Source organism: Chaetura pelagica, unplaced genomic scaffold, assembly GCF_000747805.2.
Source record: "Chaetura pelagica isolate M959 unplaced genomic scaffold, ChaPel_1.0 scaffold13, whole genome shotgun sequence".
NCBI lineage: Eukaryota > Metazoa > Chordata > Aves > Apodiformes > Apodidae > Chaetura > Chaetura pelagica.
In genome coordinates, this window is record NW_009954543.1 from 40,770 (window position 1) to 61,148 (window position 20,379).

General features: G+C 39.8%; 1 protein-coding gene across 1 annotated transcript in view; it reads right to left on the minus strand.

Moving 5' to 3' along the window:
• Positions 1-20,379, minus strand: part of RBKS (ribokinase) — a 71,911-nt gene that overhangs the window by 7,205 nt on the left and 44,327 nt on the right. The window contains exon 8 of the mRNA XM_010004955.1: positions 13,459-13,647. Within this exon, the coding sequence (XP_010003257.1) occupies positions 13,459-13,647 (189 nt within the window). The remainder of the gene's footprint in view (positions 1-13,458; positions 13,648-20,379) is intronic.

Sequence of the window (20,379 nt, forward strand, 5' to 3'; positions counted from 1 at the left end):
TTTGGCAATATCACACAGTCCTGCTTCACATGTCCAAGCCCCTATACACCATCTGTTTTGAAGGCAGGTAATAGTTTTCTCATTTCACATGATGGGAAATGAACCCAACTCAAGATCAAGAAGGCTAAGAACACCCACTTTGAGACACCCATAGGCTGACCTCTGAGATCCTGATCTTGCATGGACTTTAATGGGATCAACATTAGCTACCCATCCTTCAAAAATGAGGCACATCTTGGGAACACCAAATCAGAGGTATTCAAAATTAGTAAGTAGATCTCTGCAAGTTGCCCATAGCTCTGCTAGTTTCTCACAGAATCATAGAATAGTTTGGGTTGGAAAAGACCTTAAAAACCTTCTTGTTCCAGCGTCCCTGCATGGGCAGGGACACCTTCCACTAGACCAGGTTGCTCCATGCCCCATCCAATCTGCCCTTGAACACTTCCAGAGATGGGGCAGCCACAGCTTCTCTGGGCAACCTGGGCCAGTGTCTCACCACCCTCACAGGAAAGAATTTCTTCCTAATATCTTATTTAAATCTCCCCTCTTTCAGTTTGAAACTGCTCACCCTTGTCCTATCAATCCATGACCTTGTAAAAAGTTCCTCCCCAGCTTTTCTGTGGCCCCTTCAGGTACTGGGAGGTACTCTAAGGTCTCTCTGGAGTCTTCTCGTCTCCCAGCGGAACAACTCCAAGTCTCTCAGCCTATCTCCAGAGCAGAGGTGCTCTCAAATCATCTTGGTGGCCTCCTCTGGACTCACCCCAACAGCTCTGTGTCCTTCTTGGGGGTTGAAGACCCCTGAACTGGACCCAGCACTGCAGGGGAGTCTCACTAGAGTGGAGCAATACTGCAAGGTGTCTCTGAGTTAATGGCTTTCTCTTAGCACACGCTGATGAAACCTGGGAGGGAGCACAGGAGAGCTTTGTTTTGCCAGACAGTAATATTCCAGTATGCCAGTCAGCACCAGGGAAGAGAATGATTCTGTGATCTAGACTAACCCGAGAAAGCCAACAAAGTATTCACCCACAGGGAGAACTCTGTTTTCTGAGTCATTGGAACAACCCAGTGTGATGATGCTCATATAAACTGCTTTCAACTCCAGACAGTGTTAATGAGAGGTGACAAATTTATTTCTCACACAATGGAGTAAGAGCACTGAACCAGGAACTCCACACACTGTTCTGGAAACAATGGATCCATGTAGCTGAACCTGTGAGATTGCCATCAACCAAACAATTCACCACTGCTCTGATTCCTATGCTACCACAGTGATAGATATTTCAGCAAGGATTATTTACATTTAGGATACACTTCTGTGTATCAGTTGAAGCTTCTGGTAGCTTTTGCTTGGTACCTGCTTCTTCCCTGATTTCACACCTGAGCTAGGATCTCTGACCTCCTTTCATTTGATCTGAAAGTTCATACTTCACAGGTAAACTCAAAACCAGCAGAGGAACCCTTTTTTTGGTTTGGTTTGGGTTTTTGTTTGTGTTTTGTGTTTGTTTTTTTTTTCTGGAGTGCATGTAGAAATCTGAAAACATACAAAACACAGTCCTGGAAAATTCTCATTACACTTGAGCTCAATACAAAACTCTCCAGTGGCACTCTTGCTGTGAAAAGCATATATACCAAGATGTGTCAACAACAGGGAAGCACACAGACATCACTGCTAACAAAAACATGATGGACTTTCAGTTGAGTGAGCTACAGGAGCTCCATCTACCTTTCTCAAAGCTTGAACTTGCACAGAATCAGTCGTGGTTGGAGCTCAGCACTAAATATAGCAGTTTCTCAGAAGGTTGATTTGTACTTTTCAAACTGGTTTATCAAGCCAGCTACTCTCCTACTCTAATCAAAAGCTTCACTTACCTCACTTCCTTTAGATGTACTTCTCTCCCTTTATTATTCATGTCACACTCAGCCCAACTTGTAATTTCTTCCTAACAAAGCTCATGCTGATGTGTTAATTCACAAATTTCATTCAATGAACAAATGAAACTAGAGCCCAAGCCCTGCCCAGAGTACACGTTATTCTGACAGTACACTGCAATACTGGCAGTGGCTTCCCTGACCAAGACAGAACTAGCTAAACTGTCACTGACTGTGTCACCTGGTATCACATTAGAGGCTGACATGACTTCAGGACTCCATAATCTAACTGCCAAGCCAGAAGGGGAAATCTCCTTGCTGAGCAACTTCACTAGCCACATGTGTTTTTTTCAATCTTCTCAGACTGAAAATGCCAAAAGACTCTTAGTGATCCCATCTAATCTGACGAGATGCACTCAGAATGACACAACTGCCATCTCGCCTGGAATTGATCAAAAAACCATTCTTTTCTTGCACGAAAGCTCCATATGCTCGAGTGCCTCTTTCAAAACCACAGTATCTAGCCTTTGTTGGCTGGCCACTGCTCCCGCCTACCTCTGAACTACATATCCTGGAGGGAAAAAAAAAAGCACCAAACTTCAGGAGGTGTTGGGTTTTCTTTGTCTGAGCTCACTCTAGCATTGTCCTCTTGCCAGCTCCCTGCATTCTTTTTCCTACTGAGTTTGTCTGATCTTTTTGATGGGCACTCAAGTCGTAGCTCCCAACTCTGAGTTCAGCAAGATGTGACCTACAAGCCAGAACTGCTACTCTGCTCTAGAATATTGGTCTCTACTACCCACCCATTCTGTTGTCTTCTTCCTTGGGGCAGGTGTACCAAAAACAGGACTCCTGCACCTCACTTATGGTCTTCAGCAGTATGTGAGCACCAAGGCACTGCTCCCGACAGAAAGGCATTCTCTGCAGGATTCCCTGTAAAATGGACCTTTCCAGTGAACATACTGTCTGCTTAATTATTTCAGTAACAAAATCACAAACACCAGTAATGAGGAACACACTTTCAGAGACTTTCCTTACCTTTCCCCTGTGTTTGTGTCTATCTGTGCTTTGAAATGAATAAAAACAATACCCCTTACAGCCATTTGAGCAGCTGACAAACATTGCTGCCAGAATTTGGGAACCTGCTTTTCTACAGCTGAATTGTTCCAGAATAGCTGGTTTTGTATCTGTATGTCTATCTCTACACACACAGACACAAAACAAAACCCTGAGAAAAGTGACAAAATCATTACACTCAATTCCAAACTGACCATTAAAGACATTCCTATAGGTTACTGTCATCAATTGTCTAAACCTGCTTTTTTAGCTTCATTCCATTTGTCTAGTTGAAGCTGTAAAATATATTCTGTCTATGGGACAGGCTTCTGAAGATTAAATCCTTTATCCTTGATAAGAAATAAAACTTCTGGCATTTTCTGTGGTTAGAATTTGCAAAAGCAAGAAGCCCGATTTCCCCACTATTCTCATTTCTCTGTTCTTGTTCTTTTGAAAACCTAATTATGCAATATCACTGATACAAAGTAAATCTTTCTGGTTTCTGTAGTGAACAAAATTATTTGGCAATGAAAACTGTGCTGGGGGAAATCAGGTCTTAGTTCAAGACCAACATTGCTGCAATTGGCATTTCTGGGTGACTAAACAGGCAAGGGGCTGGGGATCCAGGTTTGCCTTCTCTCTGACCATAGCCAGAACTGATGGGAACCAACTGAAAACAGAAGGTTACATTCCACAACAGCCAGGATGATACCTGGGTCTGGAGAGACCAGCTTTGACGAAGAAAAGGAGGATATGACATTTGTAAACTAACTAAAGATGCAAGTGGTAAAAAACGATGAGGAATTTGGCCAAGAATATGATGCACTATTACACAGCAGATCATATTTTCAACTTCCTACGGCTTGGGCCAGAAAAAGATACTTGGGAAGGTGATGCTCTGGATGTGCCAGAAGTGCCAGCTTCCAGCAGCTATTTTTAACTGCAGGAATTTAATTAGAAAGGATGGCTGCACACAGTTGGTCTTCCTTCCTCTCCATTCTTTGTGCAACTCAGATATCCCAGAGTGCTGTGCACCATTATAATTGACACTGTCTTCTGTGCATGCATTCATTGGCAACCCAATATCTGCTCCAAATATAGGTGAGATACAAATCAGGATTGAACATCCTTTTGGTGGTGACCCTGTGCTGGCTTCATCATAAAGACAGGGGGAGGTAAGCAAATCAAAAAAAGGGATGCAGCACATTCTGCTGCAATGATTTTGACTTGTTTTAAAATTTAGCCCAAGAAAAGCAATAAAAGGGTCATTTCCTACTCTGCTCTCAACTTGTATATATTATTCCATTGTTTCATTTACTAAAACATCCCAGAAGTGAGATGGCACAAAGATAGCTTCAAGATATTTCTGAAATCAGCTTCCCTAGATCTCATCAGGATGTAATCTTAGGTGCAGATTTTGGATGCTGTAACCTTCACACGTTCTGGCCCCCAAACAAAACCTTTGAGTCGGTGCATAAATGCTGCCAGAGTTCCTAATTTATTCTGCCCAGACCAACCAAGTGGGTTAACTTCCAAACTGGAATATTTCTCAGCATGACAATAATGAAGCCACAGCACCTGTCCTCATAGCACACTTCCACAAAGCCCTTACAGTCTCTTGAAGAAGCATCCAATGCAAAGCGACTCTGCACTGCTATGTACTTTGTCATATATGTGGACAACTACAATGATGCCCAGTTCTAAAAATGAGACAGCTGATATCCTGACATTTTCCCTCCAGTCTTAATTCTCTTTGAAGACAAGTACAGAGAAGTAGTTATGGGTTTCTCAAGGGAAGCAAATTCACTTGCCACTGACATGCCACTCCCTGTGTTCTTTTGCTCCCCACCTACAAAACAGCAGTAAGAACAGGAGTTCACCTTGTGTTGTGAGTACAGATGTAGTAAATAATTTAAGATACTTGTCAACTTTACATATACATGTATACAGAACAAAGCTATTGGACACAGTGAGACAAAATGTCATGACCTGATATTGATGGTGTGTAGCAAAATCACACAGTTCAGAAACAAACAGAAAGACAGAAGTTCAGTTTTAGCGTGAAGTTTTTGTTGCCTGGCAGCCTGCCATCTTAGAAGAGGAATAGAAAACGAAATATTAGGTTTAATCTTCTTTTTATTCTACATCTTCATTAAGTACCTCCTTGTAATTTAATGTAATTTGCGGCAAATGCTAATACTGCTTTGGGCCCACTTCTCCCTGTCAGCTGTATCTCTGTTAAATTATGCATTTCCATCTGGAAAGAAACCGTACAGGACTGTAGGCTCTCCTCCACTTAGAATCAGGAATGGAGAGGGATTTAATTAGATGCTCCATGGTTGAGAAAAGGACTAGAGCAAAGCCCGGGTGGTCTGTGGAATCTTCCACTGGAAAACAAGGCTGCAAATTGTTCTGTACAAAAGCCTGCTTCTGTTTGCTCACTTTGTTTAGATTGTTTGTTCTTACAGATTAAAATAGATAGTTACTAGGCAGATAAACAGTGTTTCCTTCCACGACAAGGTTGTCTAGAAGTTAAGAGAGTAGCATGGGACAACATATGCCTGTGCTTAAGTTTTGACTACATGACCCCAACTCCCTAAGTAACTTGGAGCTGGACATTTTTTCTGCTACTGCTTCAGAGCACTGACTCAACATTTTTGTTCCATTTTTCCTATCTATAAAATGGGGATGGTACAGCTTCCTGCCCTATAAGGGGAAAGAGGGTGCATCCAGTTGACTCCACCTTTTCCCAGCTGGCTGCCAAGGTAGCAGGATACAACTCTTGCAATTCCTCTCCTCCTCAGCTACCTGTACACCCTTAGGCCACTGACCAGGCCTTCAAAAACTGAAGTGTCTTTAGAAGGCCTGAATTAGAAACAGAAACTTGTGATGAGCCAAGCAATTCCCATCTACACTTCACTGTGAGTCAACTCAAATGAAGTGATTTCTGTCATGTGCCCTTTCACAGTTCAGCTGAACTTTAGAGCATAATAGATGCAGCTTTAAATAGATTTAAAGTGAAGACTGCTGATTGGAGTGTCTGGCAGATTAACTTGTTCCTCATGGTTTTTCTTTTCCAAAATTCAATGGATTCCGTATTTATAAAAGTGGGAATGAAGAAGGCCAAGTCAGAAAGTGGGCTATGACTGGAACTAAACTCATTTATTAACCTATTTTGGTTGAATGTTAAAGAAAGGAAGCTATTATGCTGTCAGTTTGTGGGATGTTAATGGGAGCTCTGGGCATAATTGCCCTGTGTTGGTGTGTGAATAAACCCCACTGATAGATAAGCTGTTTGCCCAATAGTAACTTTTTCTCCTTCTTTGATAAAGAGATGAGGAAAAAATAAAAAGAAGATGACAATAAAAGAAAAAGAAATGGAAAAAGAAAAATAAATGGAAAAAAGGAAAAGGAAAAAAGGAAAAGGAAAAGCAAAAGGCGAAGGAAAAGCAAAAGGAAAAGGAAAAAGGAAAGGAAAAAGGGAAAAGGAAAATAAAAATAAATAGAAGATAAAGAAAAAGAAAAAGAAAAAGAAAAAGAAAAAGAAAAAGAAAAAGAAAAAGAAAAAGAAAAAGAAAAAGAAAAAGAAAAAGAAAAAGAAAAAGAAAAAGAAAAAGAAAAAGAAAAAGAAAAAGAAAAAGAAAAAGAAAAAGAAAAAGAAAAAGAAAAAGAAAAAGAAAAAGAAAAAGAAAAAAAAAAAAAGGGAAAAAGAAAGGAAAAAGAAAAAGAAAAAATAAGACCTTGCCCTTTGTGACCACTTTACACTTTCTTGCTACATCCTTGGGTAGGAAAAGGTTAAACACACAGCAACATTTTTCTCTTCTTAGCAAGTTAGAGAACTGTACATCAGACACATTGTCTGCCAAATGCTTCATTTACTACCAGCTGCATTTTTACTTTCTTGAGAGATAGCTGAAATAAAATCACTGTTCTTTGTGCAAACGACATGCTAAATAATGTACGGCTACAAGATTATTAAATAGCAAAGGCATTTGATGATATTAGAGTCAACCACAAGTCCCACTTCTGCTGATGCACAGAATTTTGAGTAATTAGTCATTGCACAGAGTGTTGTATTTATATCCCCTTGAGCCTCAGACGTTAGGCCACAAAGTCAGGAGACAAAGAATTGCTGTTATTAGGAGGACTGTTTTGGATTTATTTATATTCTAAGGCTTTATTTCAGTGTCCACTTCACTCCTCTGGCTCACGCTTCCTCCAAACCAGAAGATATAGCTAAGTCAGAGAATTTTAGTGTAAACCATATTTTTACAGACAACTCTCAACTTCAAGAAGAAGAACTTCAATGAGTTTGCAAAGCCCCCAAAGACACACAACTGGCCTGAGGTTATATGGCAAGCCTGGGAAAAAGGCCTCCCAGGTTCTGTTCTGATCTCTAACAGACCTCTCATGGTTTATATGCAATACATTAATAGCAGCTCCAAATTATGAATAGATAAATTGGGATACAAAGAAGACAAGTAACTCTTCCAGTGATTTACAGCAAGTCTTTTGCAGAGCCCTGGAGCTCTTACTCAGTCCTTTGTTCAAATCACTAAACCACACTGCTTCTTTAGACCACAACTACTGCACAGGCCCGAATACTGTCACATATCTAACATTATATGGCTATACACTTACATGAGGCTTTATTAAAATAAAGATTGTGTAACATCTTCAGAATCCAATGCAGAACTACGAGCACTCTACGGCTTAAAGACAGACTTCTTAGCTCAGTGAGCACTCTACGGCTTAAAGACAGACTTCTTATTTCTGTCCTGTAGTGAAAGAGCCAGATTTAATACATTGGAATATGAAATAGGAGGGAAACTTAACGGGATTTGAACACAAAACATCTGATGACAAATTCATATTGTAGCAATTAGCCTGCAATTTGCAGAACTGACATGAAAAAATAATGGTAACATTTATATTTATGACAATGAGTATGTATCATGTGTCTCTGAGAGTCTTGTACAGAGAAGGACTATTTAGAATAAAACATACATGTGTCAAATTTCAGATATAACTGTGTAGGTTAAATTTTGGATTTTATCATGTCTCATAAATAAGTTTCCTGTTTATAAGCATGGCACCTCAGCCTGTGACCTCCTTAGCTTCCTCCAGCAGGTGTGTACTCTTTGTACCCAAAAAGCCCAGCCAGACAGGGAGAATATTGGTAGTGTAAGAAATTATATAGGAAAGTTAATGGTTTGGCTTAGAAATGCTGTGAAGTTAAACGTTCTGGGCTCTCCATGAGATTTTAAAGGGAGACCATGGATTTGTTGTGATTACTAGGGGCACCCCTGCAAAAAATTACTTCAGATTTTTATCTGAATATTGTGTGCCCAAGTGTCTCCATTTTCCTTTATAGAGAATAGATTCATGCCTAAGCCAGAGATGCAGATGCCTGATCTCCTGATTGTGAGAGTGCGAATGCAGGAGTTTTTTGTACAAAACATTGGCAGGTGTAAAATGAGAGGTCAGGTTGAAGCTGATGAAGAGATCTTAAGCAGAGCAACTGTACTATGCATATGAAAGACCAGATGAGATGGAAATTAGAAAGTCGCCCTAACTGATGCAAGCATATGTGGATGTTACTCATCATCTTGCTCCAAACTGGGGTCCAGACCAAACTGGAATGTACAAAGTACTTTCCTTCCCCAAGGTGATCTCCATGCTGCAACCTGGAAATGGTGTGGGTGGCAGTGGGGCAGCTCTGGCTTGCTTAGTTGAAGAGCACCCCATTTTCCACTAATGCCCCTGCATAGGAGAGATTCTGCCTGTGCCAAGCCTTCAGTTCAAAGCATGGATCCCAGACAGGACACCCCAGCTCCAGCTGCAAGCAGCAACCACAGTAAAAGGCAGAGCCCCAAGCCCCAGGGTGCAGCCCGAGCCAGCAGACACACAGCCTGCCGTAGCCACTGAGTGCTGGGCTGCCCCAGCTGCAAAGGAGGCCTGGCATGGACAGTCCTCCAAGGCTCAGACTCTGAGGAACCTGGAGCTCCAGGCAGCCCCTGGCTGCCTCTGCAAAGCCCACCTGCACACAGCAAGCCCTCAGCAGGCCTCTGGCAGCACCTCAGGGGCTCGGCCTGGTCTCCAGCTGCCACTTGTAGCGCTCGGCTCTGTAAGATCCTATAGTGTGTTTTTGGAAAATGGAAGGGAACTAATCTCACTGCTGGCCAAATTCCAGCTTTGAGTAATTACATTCTTCTGACAAATTTTCCTTGCAAAGCCCACCTGCACACAGCAAGCCCTCAGCAGGCCTCTGGCAGCACCTCAGGGGCTCGGCCTGGTCTCCAGCTGCCACTTGTAGCGCTCGGCTCTGTAAGATCCTATAGTGTGTTTTTGGAAAATGGAAGGGAACTAATCTCACTGCTGGCCAAATTCCAGCTTTGAGTAATTACATTCTTCTGACAAATTTTCCTTGGCAGTTTCAATGGAATATAATTAGTAAATGTAAATAGATGTAAATAGTGCAGTAAATTACACTTTGCGTGATTGTCAGAAGTGGAGGAGAGCGAGGGTGAAGGGGCACAAAAAGCAGAGCTTTGTTCTCCAGTGCGGACAGCGTCGTGGCCCTCCCTGTCCCCAGACTGCGTGTGCCTCTGCCAGGACAGTGTGTTCAGGGCTCCTGCAGCAGCGGATGCCACGACCCACGATCATTGTGTGGTTCATCACACAGATCATCCGCTTCACCTCAAGTACAATTTTGACCTGATGATGTTCGGTCACGTCCCACAGCTGTGCTTGCAAACAGCTGCTGTGTTCCACCTCAGCTGTGCTTCTGCTTCAGCAGTGGGCAAACTGCTTGATGCACACACACGACTGCAAAAGGCCTGTATTTGATACGATTGTTTTCTATTAAATTCTTCTCAAATTTATGAATGGTTTGTGAAACCTTCTGCTACCAACTGAAGAAGTGTCATACAAATGGGATTATATAATTATCCCTCACAGCTATTTTAATGCAGCTTCATGTACTAGTTTCAACTGAAGTGGAAATAGCTTCTTCCAAAAATAAAGTCAATGCACATATTTAACTTCATGAAGTCAAGTAGATGTAAAGACAACTATTTAAAGTAATGAAAATAGATTATAATGTATACCTTTCTTATATTATCTATATATTAGTACTTTTTAATGTGTCAAATGTCTCTTACGTACGTCACCTCCTTCAAATACAAATTGATACTGCTAGTGGGCTTAATCAGATATTTCTCTCTTGCATACAGAAAATGTGAGGATGATTTTTTAACACCTCACTTATTTTTATTCAAAATTTGCACATAGAAAATAGCAAAAGCTAGTAAATGAAGAGAAAGTTTATTTTCTTAACAAAAGCTTGTTGCACTATTTAGCCATAACAGAAGAAACAGATGTTTCAGCTTTACAATACCATGCCTTGCAAAGCTTCCTTCTAAACGACTATTCGTGCTCTACATGCTTTGGACTGTGTATGGGGAGCTCTGCTAAGAGTCATGGAAAGCATTGCATACATTAGTAAAACCCACATTAAGATAATTAGTGCTAAAAAAAATAATCAACAGGCCTTATTTTTTTCCCTTTATAGTATTGATTTAGTGTGGGTGAAAAATGCCAGATTTTCAATCTTGAAGATTCATGTTCCACCACAGAGCAGGAGATGGAGCCAGCTTTTCCCAGTGTTCTGCCAATAAACTCTGTGATTAACCATCTCAAGGGCTAGGAGGAAAAGCCAGGCTCTGCAGTCTATCAGCCTTTAGTCTTTCTGATGATCCTATGCACATGGACATTGGGGACCACGCTACCTGGGAGAAGGAACTCAATTTCTTAATCTTTGTGCTTGTCCCTACCCAAGAATATTATTCTAAAAAATGCTCAGAATTGCTGTGGACAACAGATGTGAGCAGGAGGCATCACCTGAAGCTGTGCTGCTGCTGAGAGGACTCTGGGCAGTGCTAGCAACTATGGGAAAATTTCTACAGTGGAAGATGCCTTTGAAGCTCCTGTGTATCTTCTGAATGGCAAACTCTGTCTTAATACAGACTACTTTTGTATGGGCCCTGCAACTTTTTGCAAATCCTAGGATCGGTTCCACACATCATTTAACTCTAACTTTCAGCTAAATTTACTGTCTGGCAGTAACATTACCTTCTGCAGATCCAAATAATGTCAATATGGATACAGGCACGTAACCAGATGTGATTGAACTATGGCAGCTTAAAAATTAGTGCCTGGTTCCTCAAGAAGCTGAAGTCAGGGTAGTTTAAGGGTGTGAGTCTGTTTAGTATTAGATGGCATACTAAGAACGTGCACATAAGCAGCTCTGAACACTGTGGATAGGTGGCTACTTGCTAAGCCACCTTACGGCTTCAGCTTATTCCCCTGGGGAGAGACCAACTGCAGACATGCCTCTGGAGAGAATAACATGTCCTACTAGAACGTTTAGTATCTATTTTAGCAATAGAGCTACCCAGGTTAGTTGAGGGTGACATTATTTTGCATAATGTTTGTGAAGGGTTGCTTTAAAACCACTTGCTTTCTTTCAGGCAAAGTGATAATCAGTCTAAGCACTGTAAGACTTCTATAATGAAAGGCCAACACATCTTTTTTCATTCAAGTCTGCAAGAGTAAACTGAGCACAGCTGTTTTACTAAAAACAACCCACTGGTATTTAAGTAGATTAACAAAATTAACTGTGAAAATCCTTTACTATGTGAAAGCCAATAACCTGTTGGCCACAAGGAGGCAGGGCAAGGATTCAGTAAACTCAAAGAAATTGCTCTTATTGTAAAAAAAAAAAAAAACAAACAAAACAAAAAACCAAACCAAAACAAAAAAACCCAGCACATTAAATTAGTTCAGTCATGAAACTCTGAACTGCTAGGCAAGATAAAAAGCACTTTTCAGCCACAGTATGTGGTTTCAGTATTGCTGTTTTATTCCAAGAGCAGCAAATACTTTAATATACTAAACAATAGCTGATCTGGCAGCAATTTTCTGCTTCTTTTGAAGAAGCAGATCACACATGTTTCTTCTTCATCACTTCTGTGTTATGTAGAGAAAAACTCTAACACTAAACTTTGATTGCAGTAGTGGATTCACAACTTCACAAGGTACAGCTCCCAAGCTAATAAATCCTGCTTCTAGGAGCTTTGGGAGCTCTGCCTTTTACTCCCGTGGCACTTCTAATGTTGTGCTAAAATTAGGTAGAGGCAGCAGTCCCCTACAAAGAACCTCATGCCAACCCCAACAAGAACTTTAGGACATTTTAAAATCAGCACTAACTCAGGATCAAACTTCTAAATGATAAAGGGGCAACGGAGGAAAATAAACTCCAAGCATCTCTGTTTCAGAGTTATATTGAAAAGGATGAAATGTAACAGTGAAACAAAGCCTTCCACAGTATCAGCACATCACAGTCCAAATCTGCAAGTGATCTTCTGTTTTAGATGAAATTACTTTACTCCTAGCTCTGCCACTGCATGCTACTGAGCTAGGTAATTGCAGTCCCTTATGTCCCTGTTTCCTCATCTTTTAAGCAGCTGCTTTCCTTCTTTGTGAAGCAGTATGAGGTCCATGGACAAAAAACATGCTACAAGAACTAGTTATTATTAATGCAATTCAGACATGGAATGCAACAGATGGTAAAATCTCCAGGATTTTTATGAACTATTGTAACAGAACATATGTAATATGACATTATTATAACAGGCATTTAAATGTATAGTTACTACATACAACGTGACCTGCACTGCTCTCAGTAACTCCACTGGAATTATTTTGGATTTATGTCAGATAATACTAGGAACACAAAATAGCCCCATATGTGCAATGTGGCAAGGCTTTCATAGCAATGCTATCTTAACTATTGCCTGTCCTGGTTTTACTTTTTTTGCTGGGGGTATTGTATTTAGTGGTTTGTTGGAGTATGCTTTCTGCATTTAATTCTGAGCAGCAAGAGAAAAATACACCCTCATGTCAAAGGCTAAAATGCCTCTGACCAAGTATCCCTTGCTAATAAGCATAAAATAGTCATGAAGCAGCAAGAACTTTGGGGTTTTTTTTCCACTATATTCTGCAAAAATTATGTCTTTGATCATCTTGTGCTAGAGTTGGTAAGCAATTCATGATTGTATCAGAGGAGCCAAATATTCAATTTCAGACTGTGAGGGCTGTAGTATCTCCTTTCTCCCACAGCATTTGAGTTCTGGACAAGACAGATTATGTGATTGGGCAAATGTGAAAAAACAAGACTACAGCTCAAGCCACTGGCATCACACACTACAGTCAGCAACAGGTACTGACTTCAGTAAAGGAGGAACACGAGTATCTTATCAGTATGTATAATAATTCTAGCACATCTACAATACAGACTATAAAACTTAAGTGAACTGACATTTAATATACGAGAGGCTGGAAGCAAGATATCAGTTTCACGTCATAAATTAGCCTTTGTGCTAGTGCCCAAAGATTTGGCTGATTACTCATTGCTTTCCCTTAGTGCTTAAGCAGTCTTTTCCAAAGCAAGACAGTTAAACCACAAAAACGTACCGTAGTGTCCACGGCCCTGACCTTCCCAGCAGGAACGTGCTTTGGAATGGGTTCTTCTACTGATATCATCATGCAGCCTTCTGCTCCAAGAGTAACTAGTACGAGCTTACACCCTCTTTCTAACAGCACGCGTCCCACCTTTTCAGCATCTTCAGGGTTGCCAACTGGGATGCCCGTTAAAATTTCTGCCTGGAAAATAACCCACGCAAATGAAAATCATCATCTGACAGCATTCATTTTTGGACAACAGTTGCATTTGAAAACAGCATTTAGCATCTTTTAAAAATGTGCATGATAGGATGATCGTGGAACCCTTCCTATGCTGATATTCAGCTAGATCTTGTTCCTTGTTTAAAATCAGTGTGCACTTCAGGCACAGCAGACTAATGGAGAGCAGCCCAGACAGAGATGCAGGAGGCATGGGTTCTATTCCAGCTTCTGCAACTTGCCTGGCATGCAACCCTTAGTAAAATCACATTTCTCCCACATGCCTCCATGTCTTCATCTGTCAAATGGACACAGTGACACAACCTTGGCAGAAGTATTTTGTGGTCTAATGTGAGAAATACCGCATGGCAACTTGGTCACTATTAGTGGAAGATTTTTATCACTAAGTGAGAAACTTCTAAAATGCTATTTTAAATTCTTAGTGTACAGCTCAAGGGAAGTCACAAGGGAAGATATTTAAAAAAAAAAAAAAAAAAAAAAAAAAAAAAAAAAGAAAAGAAAAAGCTCAACTTTGACCACTCTGTTTAGTTTAATATACATTTTTAGATAAGAATACCTAAAAGTTAACTGAAGCCCTCTTTGGGCAAAGGCCCATTACAAGACTATTATATATTTGTGTTATGGCCATGTCCATAGGCCTCTGTCAAGACTCAGACTCTCCTGTGTTGGCTCTATACAAACAAAGAAAAACTCTTCCTTCTAACAGATGGTGACCTTAAGTCAACTTCTCCCAGTTGGCTCTTTAAATTAATCTCTGAGTTCCCCCCCAGCTAAGAGCAAAATTTCCCAAAAATCTGCAATGAAGACTCAGAATCAAGCATCCTTTTTGCCACTTCATACATTTGCTTGACAACATAGCATTGTCAAATGTCATGTACTTTTCTTTTGGCAGGGAAGAGAACAAGAATGAAACAGGAAGAAAGGGAAGAGAACATACAGAGTGCTTTATCTGAAACAGTCTAGCAGGCAGTACTCCTGCATAATACAGTATGCCTTCAATTGTAAGTAAACAGACATATTATATTTGCCATCTTTACTAAATCTTGTCCTTTTTGCTTGAGAAGAGGGAAGTTCTACTTTATCTTGCACTGCAAGGTTGCTGCTGGATCCTGAAAAATGCAGTCTGAAGTATTTTCAGATAACCACTTAATAACTGGGCATAGCTCCCATTCTTCTAAGGCTTATTTTTCAAGGAAAACTCGCTTTGGAGTTTATTCACCAGCTTCCTGACCTCTGTTGCATGGGCAGCTCGGCTTCTTGGGAAACAGCTGCTGAAACATTTCAAATTACCTTCCTCTGCATTACCAAAATTTGGATTCAGTGCACATACTTCTTGATAGAATGGACTGTGAACTATAGTGATTAAACAACTGCTCCACAAAGCACAGGCCATGCCTGTAGTACAGAAAGGGAGGGCAGACAGCTGGGGACAGGAACTACTACAGCCATCCCAAAGTAAACCGCCCCAGCTGTGAGTCAGCGCCCACTGCTCACCACTGTCATTTCCTGTATTTCAGCCTGACCCAGGGGAGAGAAGCCACCCTTAGGCTCTGAAGGGCCAGAACATGCCAACACAATCCCTGGAGTTTATAGTGTCATTAGCAGAGTACTCACTGGTTTTAATTTTCAAATTTACAGGACCAATTTCTGCAGTCCCTACTTAGAAAAACGCACAAATGATTTCAGGTGTTGTTAATCACTACGAGGCAGAATGTGGTGTGACAGGACTTGGTTGATAAACCTGTGCATTGCAGGGGCAAGGTGTGGTTAACATACACACAATTTACAACTACTTTTTTTAACCACACTGATCCCAGACAAGAATATAGAAAGCTTTAAATCACAAGAAAGCATCTAAACGTGTCTGATTTTCTTGTTGGTCTGTCACCATGCTGCTCAAACTTCTCTTGCAGCACAAACTCTTTAAGCAAATTAAATTACATTTCAGTTTTTTAAAAGGTTGTATTTTCTTGAAAGGTTTGCAAGGATGCAATACAACAATAATGGCTCTGGAGTAAGTAAGGATTAATAATTAATAGTATTAAATATATATATATATATTATATTCTAATATGCAAGCATCTAAAATGTTTGTGTCTCCTGATGGACTGTAAGATCTCTGGAGCAGGAACTATGCATTCCTGAGTTCAGAACACCTGGCAAATTATATTACAAGAGTAAAAACTGGTTAACACAAATCCTTGAACGAAACTGGCTAGCTGAATTTCCAGTGTATTTCATAATAGGCAATAACTCCCAACGTTCTACCTACGCTGCAAAGTCTTCAGGACAAAAGTGGATTTGGTTTTGGTAGACAAACAGTAAATTGGGTTAATTTACCTGGTATTTACACTTCTGTAAGCTTATGAGAAAGGAAAACGAGGTATTTAAATATAATATTCTTCCTAATGAAATGCACATGCTGTATTTGCCATCTTTGTGATTTCTGTGTCACAAGTCAACAGGATTTTTTGCTTGGATAGTGGAAGAATTGTGAAATACGTGAAAGGTTTTGCAGAAACCTTTCTTTTCATCTTTATGCTTTAAACAAAATTATTTTGGACAGACAGAGACTGTATAAAATTAGATCAACTGCTTGAAACCACTATCATCTAACTCATCTACAGCAGGATGGTAAAACTAAAAAACACTGGAACAAGCGGGAAGAACCATAAAAGCAGCAGAAGCCAGACAGATTCTGTGCCAACAATCAGAGATTGCGGTAAATGTCAACTGATGTTAAATACTGTGGTGAGTTTTTAAGTTCCTCCCTTCAGTAGAATCTTATTTAAAAAACAAACTGTGGCACAATTGAAGGAAATAACTAATGGTTATGTAAAGAAAAAAATTAAATAACAATACTAAAAGCCGAACGTGGACATTTGCCATAGTACTGTACAAAAGAGCAGCAAATTAAGAATTCTGTTTTTCTGCAGCTAAGTCTCATAAAACTCCCCAGTTAAATGAACCTATTAAAGCAAGAGGACATTCCACAAAACTGCTGTCAGAATAAGCCTATGATGGATATTATATAATCAATCTATGCAGAATTTTCATAAGTTTGCAAAAGTCGAAGAGAAATTTAACAGAAGCTTTTAATTTAACGGATATGAAGGTTCTAGGCCATAATCCTCACTAATCTTAGTTAATGCTCCGTGTCTCTTTAGACTGTGGAATCTAGTCACAGTAAATTGACACAAACCAGCACTGCTACAGAAACAAAATGCTCCATTTTTTTCCCTTCCACTCCTGTCCACATGGCCCGTTCTCTTGTGTCAGCAGTCATTGATCTGGCCAGGAAACAAATCAGATTGCAAGGCAGATCAGTGTTAAAATAAACACCACCCCCAATCCCACAACACCCCCAAAAGCCAACACAAAACCATTAAGTTCTTTCAACAGCAGTACTGGCTTATCCTGGCTAAAAGTGAGAATGAAATTATGTTATGAACCTTTGCCAAATGTTCCTAACTGTGGTGTATATAGGACAGCCTACGGCTTACGCAGCCACTGTCAGAGAGATGTTCTGGATCCTCTACTTGGCGTTTGCGAGATCAAATCTGCAGCCTGGTGTCTAGTTTTGGAATCTCTGGCACAAGTCAGACACTGGCATACTACAGCATATTACAGTAGAAGGTCATCAAGACAGCCAGGGGATCAGAGACCAGGACATACAAGAAGAGCCTGTGAGAAGCAGGTTTGCTCACCCTTGAAAGCACAAGGCTTAGTGGAGATATAATTGCTGTCTACAGCAATTTAATAGGTGGGTATAGATAAGATGGAGCCAGACTCTTCTTGAAGATGCACAGGGATGGGGGCTGGAGACAACAGACACAAGCTGGAACATGGGAAATTCCAGTATTAGGACAAGGTTTTTCACCACAAGGGTGATGAAGCAGTAGAACAGGTGCCCAGAGGCTATGCAGTCTCCATCCTTGTAGATTCAAAACTTGACTGGACAAAGCTGTGAGCAATCTCACCTAAACTGGCCATGCTTTGCCAGGGTGTTGGACTGTAGATCTCCAGAAGACTGTCCCCAACTTCTATATATCTGCAGATAAAAACTGGTGAAATCACAAGAAGTGTTTTTTCTTTGGGGAGCAGTTAATCATTCAGTCTGCAATTTTTGTGCACCTAGCACAGTAACAGCTTCTCAATTGTTGCCAGGTACTGCTGGAACAGACATCGTAATAATAGGGAAATTATGCCAGTTTTAAGGCTATCTCATCTAAACCTACAGATGGTAATTTAAAATATTTTGAATTTTTAAAATATTTAAAAACAATAAGCCAGTTGGCTACAAACTTGGCTTGTACCTTAGGAGATTTCTTTGAGAATGATGGACCAAAACTCAATCTCATTAATTTTCTAACACATGTGAACAGTCTCAAAGAAGTAGTGAGACAGATCTGGTGTATAAGCAAGATCAGGCCACAAGCCAAATGAGTTCCAGTTGTTTTAAATTATATTTTTTTTAACATACATGCAGGCAAAAATACTTATTGTGCTAAAATAATTAAAACCTGATTGAAATGAATTGGCTTGAAGCTATATCCCCCCTCCCAAAAGTAACATCTTTCATTTTAGACTAAATATGGTAAATTTTATAGTTTATAGCAACTGATAAAATGGAGTTAAGAACAACGTTGGAATTCCTAGCAACAGCTATGTAATAGAGCAATGATAGCTTTTCAAGACTTAGAAAAGGCCAATTCAGGAGATATTCTGAGACATTTTAATTGTAAAGGACCTAGTTTTGTTTTGACTACTAGAGACATAAAATATTTTTTTTGTAAGAAAGACTATCCCTAGTATTAATCTCTCTATATTAATAAGCAGTATTTTAAAGGTCCTAATCTAAGACTCCAGATACAGCTATACAAATTTGATATTGTCTGAATCCTGTAAAAGTCAATACTGTCTCTTGATTTTGGACATACTAACAAGAGTTTCCATTGTTACTTCCAAAAATTATCTAGCCTCTAGTAATAGACAATAACACTTAAAAGGAAATAGTCTCTTCAACATGATAGTATCTATTTTTCTCTATTATTTTTATACATCTTGCAGCTTTATTTAACAAAATTAGCCGTTAACTTACATTTAGCTGTACTGCTATCTACAATTGAAGCCCCAAAGTATTCTGTTAACATTTAATTAAATCTTTGGTAGGCCTTTCTCATTTAGATCAGAAGTCTGATACACATTTTACATTAGGGAGAAAGCAGTTCCCAGCTTTGCATTCAAAATAGCTTGACAAACTGAATCATTTGCTGCAACCATTTAGGAGTGAGTCTTCCATCTCCTGAAGGGCTCCTCAGTATTCTTTGAATGAAGAAGCAGCTGTTCTTCAAAACGTTTAGGACCAAAGTGAAATAGCTGATGTGCAGTATTTGGGTTCCTAACCTGCAGGGCTATGTAATTGCACACACACACACAAAGTAAGAAAAACAACACATGAACTGTATTGACACTGTGGTTGTGCCTAGAGCTGTAATGCAGCAAGGAATTGCACAAATACGGGGGGGGGGGGGGGGAAGGTTCAGTATTCCAAAGAGCTCGCCTTATGTAGGGTTGTCTCTTTTTCAACATTCATAGAAGACTGAAAAGAACAGCCATTGGTTTTCACTAAGATGACACTGGATACATTTATTTTTCATTCGAAGAACTAAAGGAACAGAGAACTAGCACGTTCCTGCACAAATCTCAGGGATTAGGCTGCGCTGCATCTGGGAATTAACAAAACTAGTCTCAACAAGTTTGATCTTTCTTGGAAAAGATAAAACTGAACTACAGGCTAAGCAAAGAAAGAACTGATAACCTTGCAAGATTTGTTCTGAGTTTTTTTTTGTTCATGAACCACATAAAAAGAAAGTAATGCCAGACACACAAAAATTTATTATTGCAACAAGCAAGAGTGAAAAGAACAGCTTGTGAAGAGCCTTCTAGACAAACTAATGGTAGATCATTCACTGATAGTATAATTTTGTTTGCTTCTCTCCAGCACATAAATCCCTAAGACCAAGCTGTGCTGTTCTACCAGATACTGCATGTGATTTCAGTAAATTCTAAAGCATTTAATGAACGATGGGAGTATGAAGTGTGATGTATTTTACACTCACATGTTTGGGACCTGACATCCCAGGTCAGTCTGAAACTAAGCTGAACTTCACGGCTGTAAACAACAGGAACTTCAGACTCAGTAATAATTCAGCTAATCACAAGGACTACCCCCTTTTTGTCATGTTTAACAATACAAACATTTCACATAGTGTAAAACATGTCTTTAGCTAAATGGCTTTCTGCTATACAGCTAGTATGATCCTCTGTTACAAACATACCATTCAGATAGTAGCCACAAGCTACAGGATTTTATCACTTAAAGGTATTTCTTGGTGAATAAGAAAGATAAGGACATCTTTGGTAAAACTGTGTGATAAAAACTTGTAAATTTAAATGGCTAAGAAAGCCAAACCAAGCAATAATAATAAAAAAAATCAGTGTAAATTTAATCTTTTCTTAGTGTATACTTCTGTGTTAAAAAAGAATGCTTTAGAAGCAGTTGAACTGGATAGCTCTAAAGAGTTCATCTTTAAACTCCAGATTATTTGTTAACTATTTAAAAGACTAAGTAAAGATAAAGCAGAAATACACTAATTTTTTTATGGTGGTACCTAAACCCTCCCACCCCCC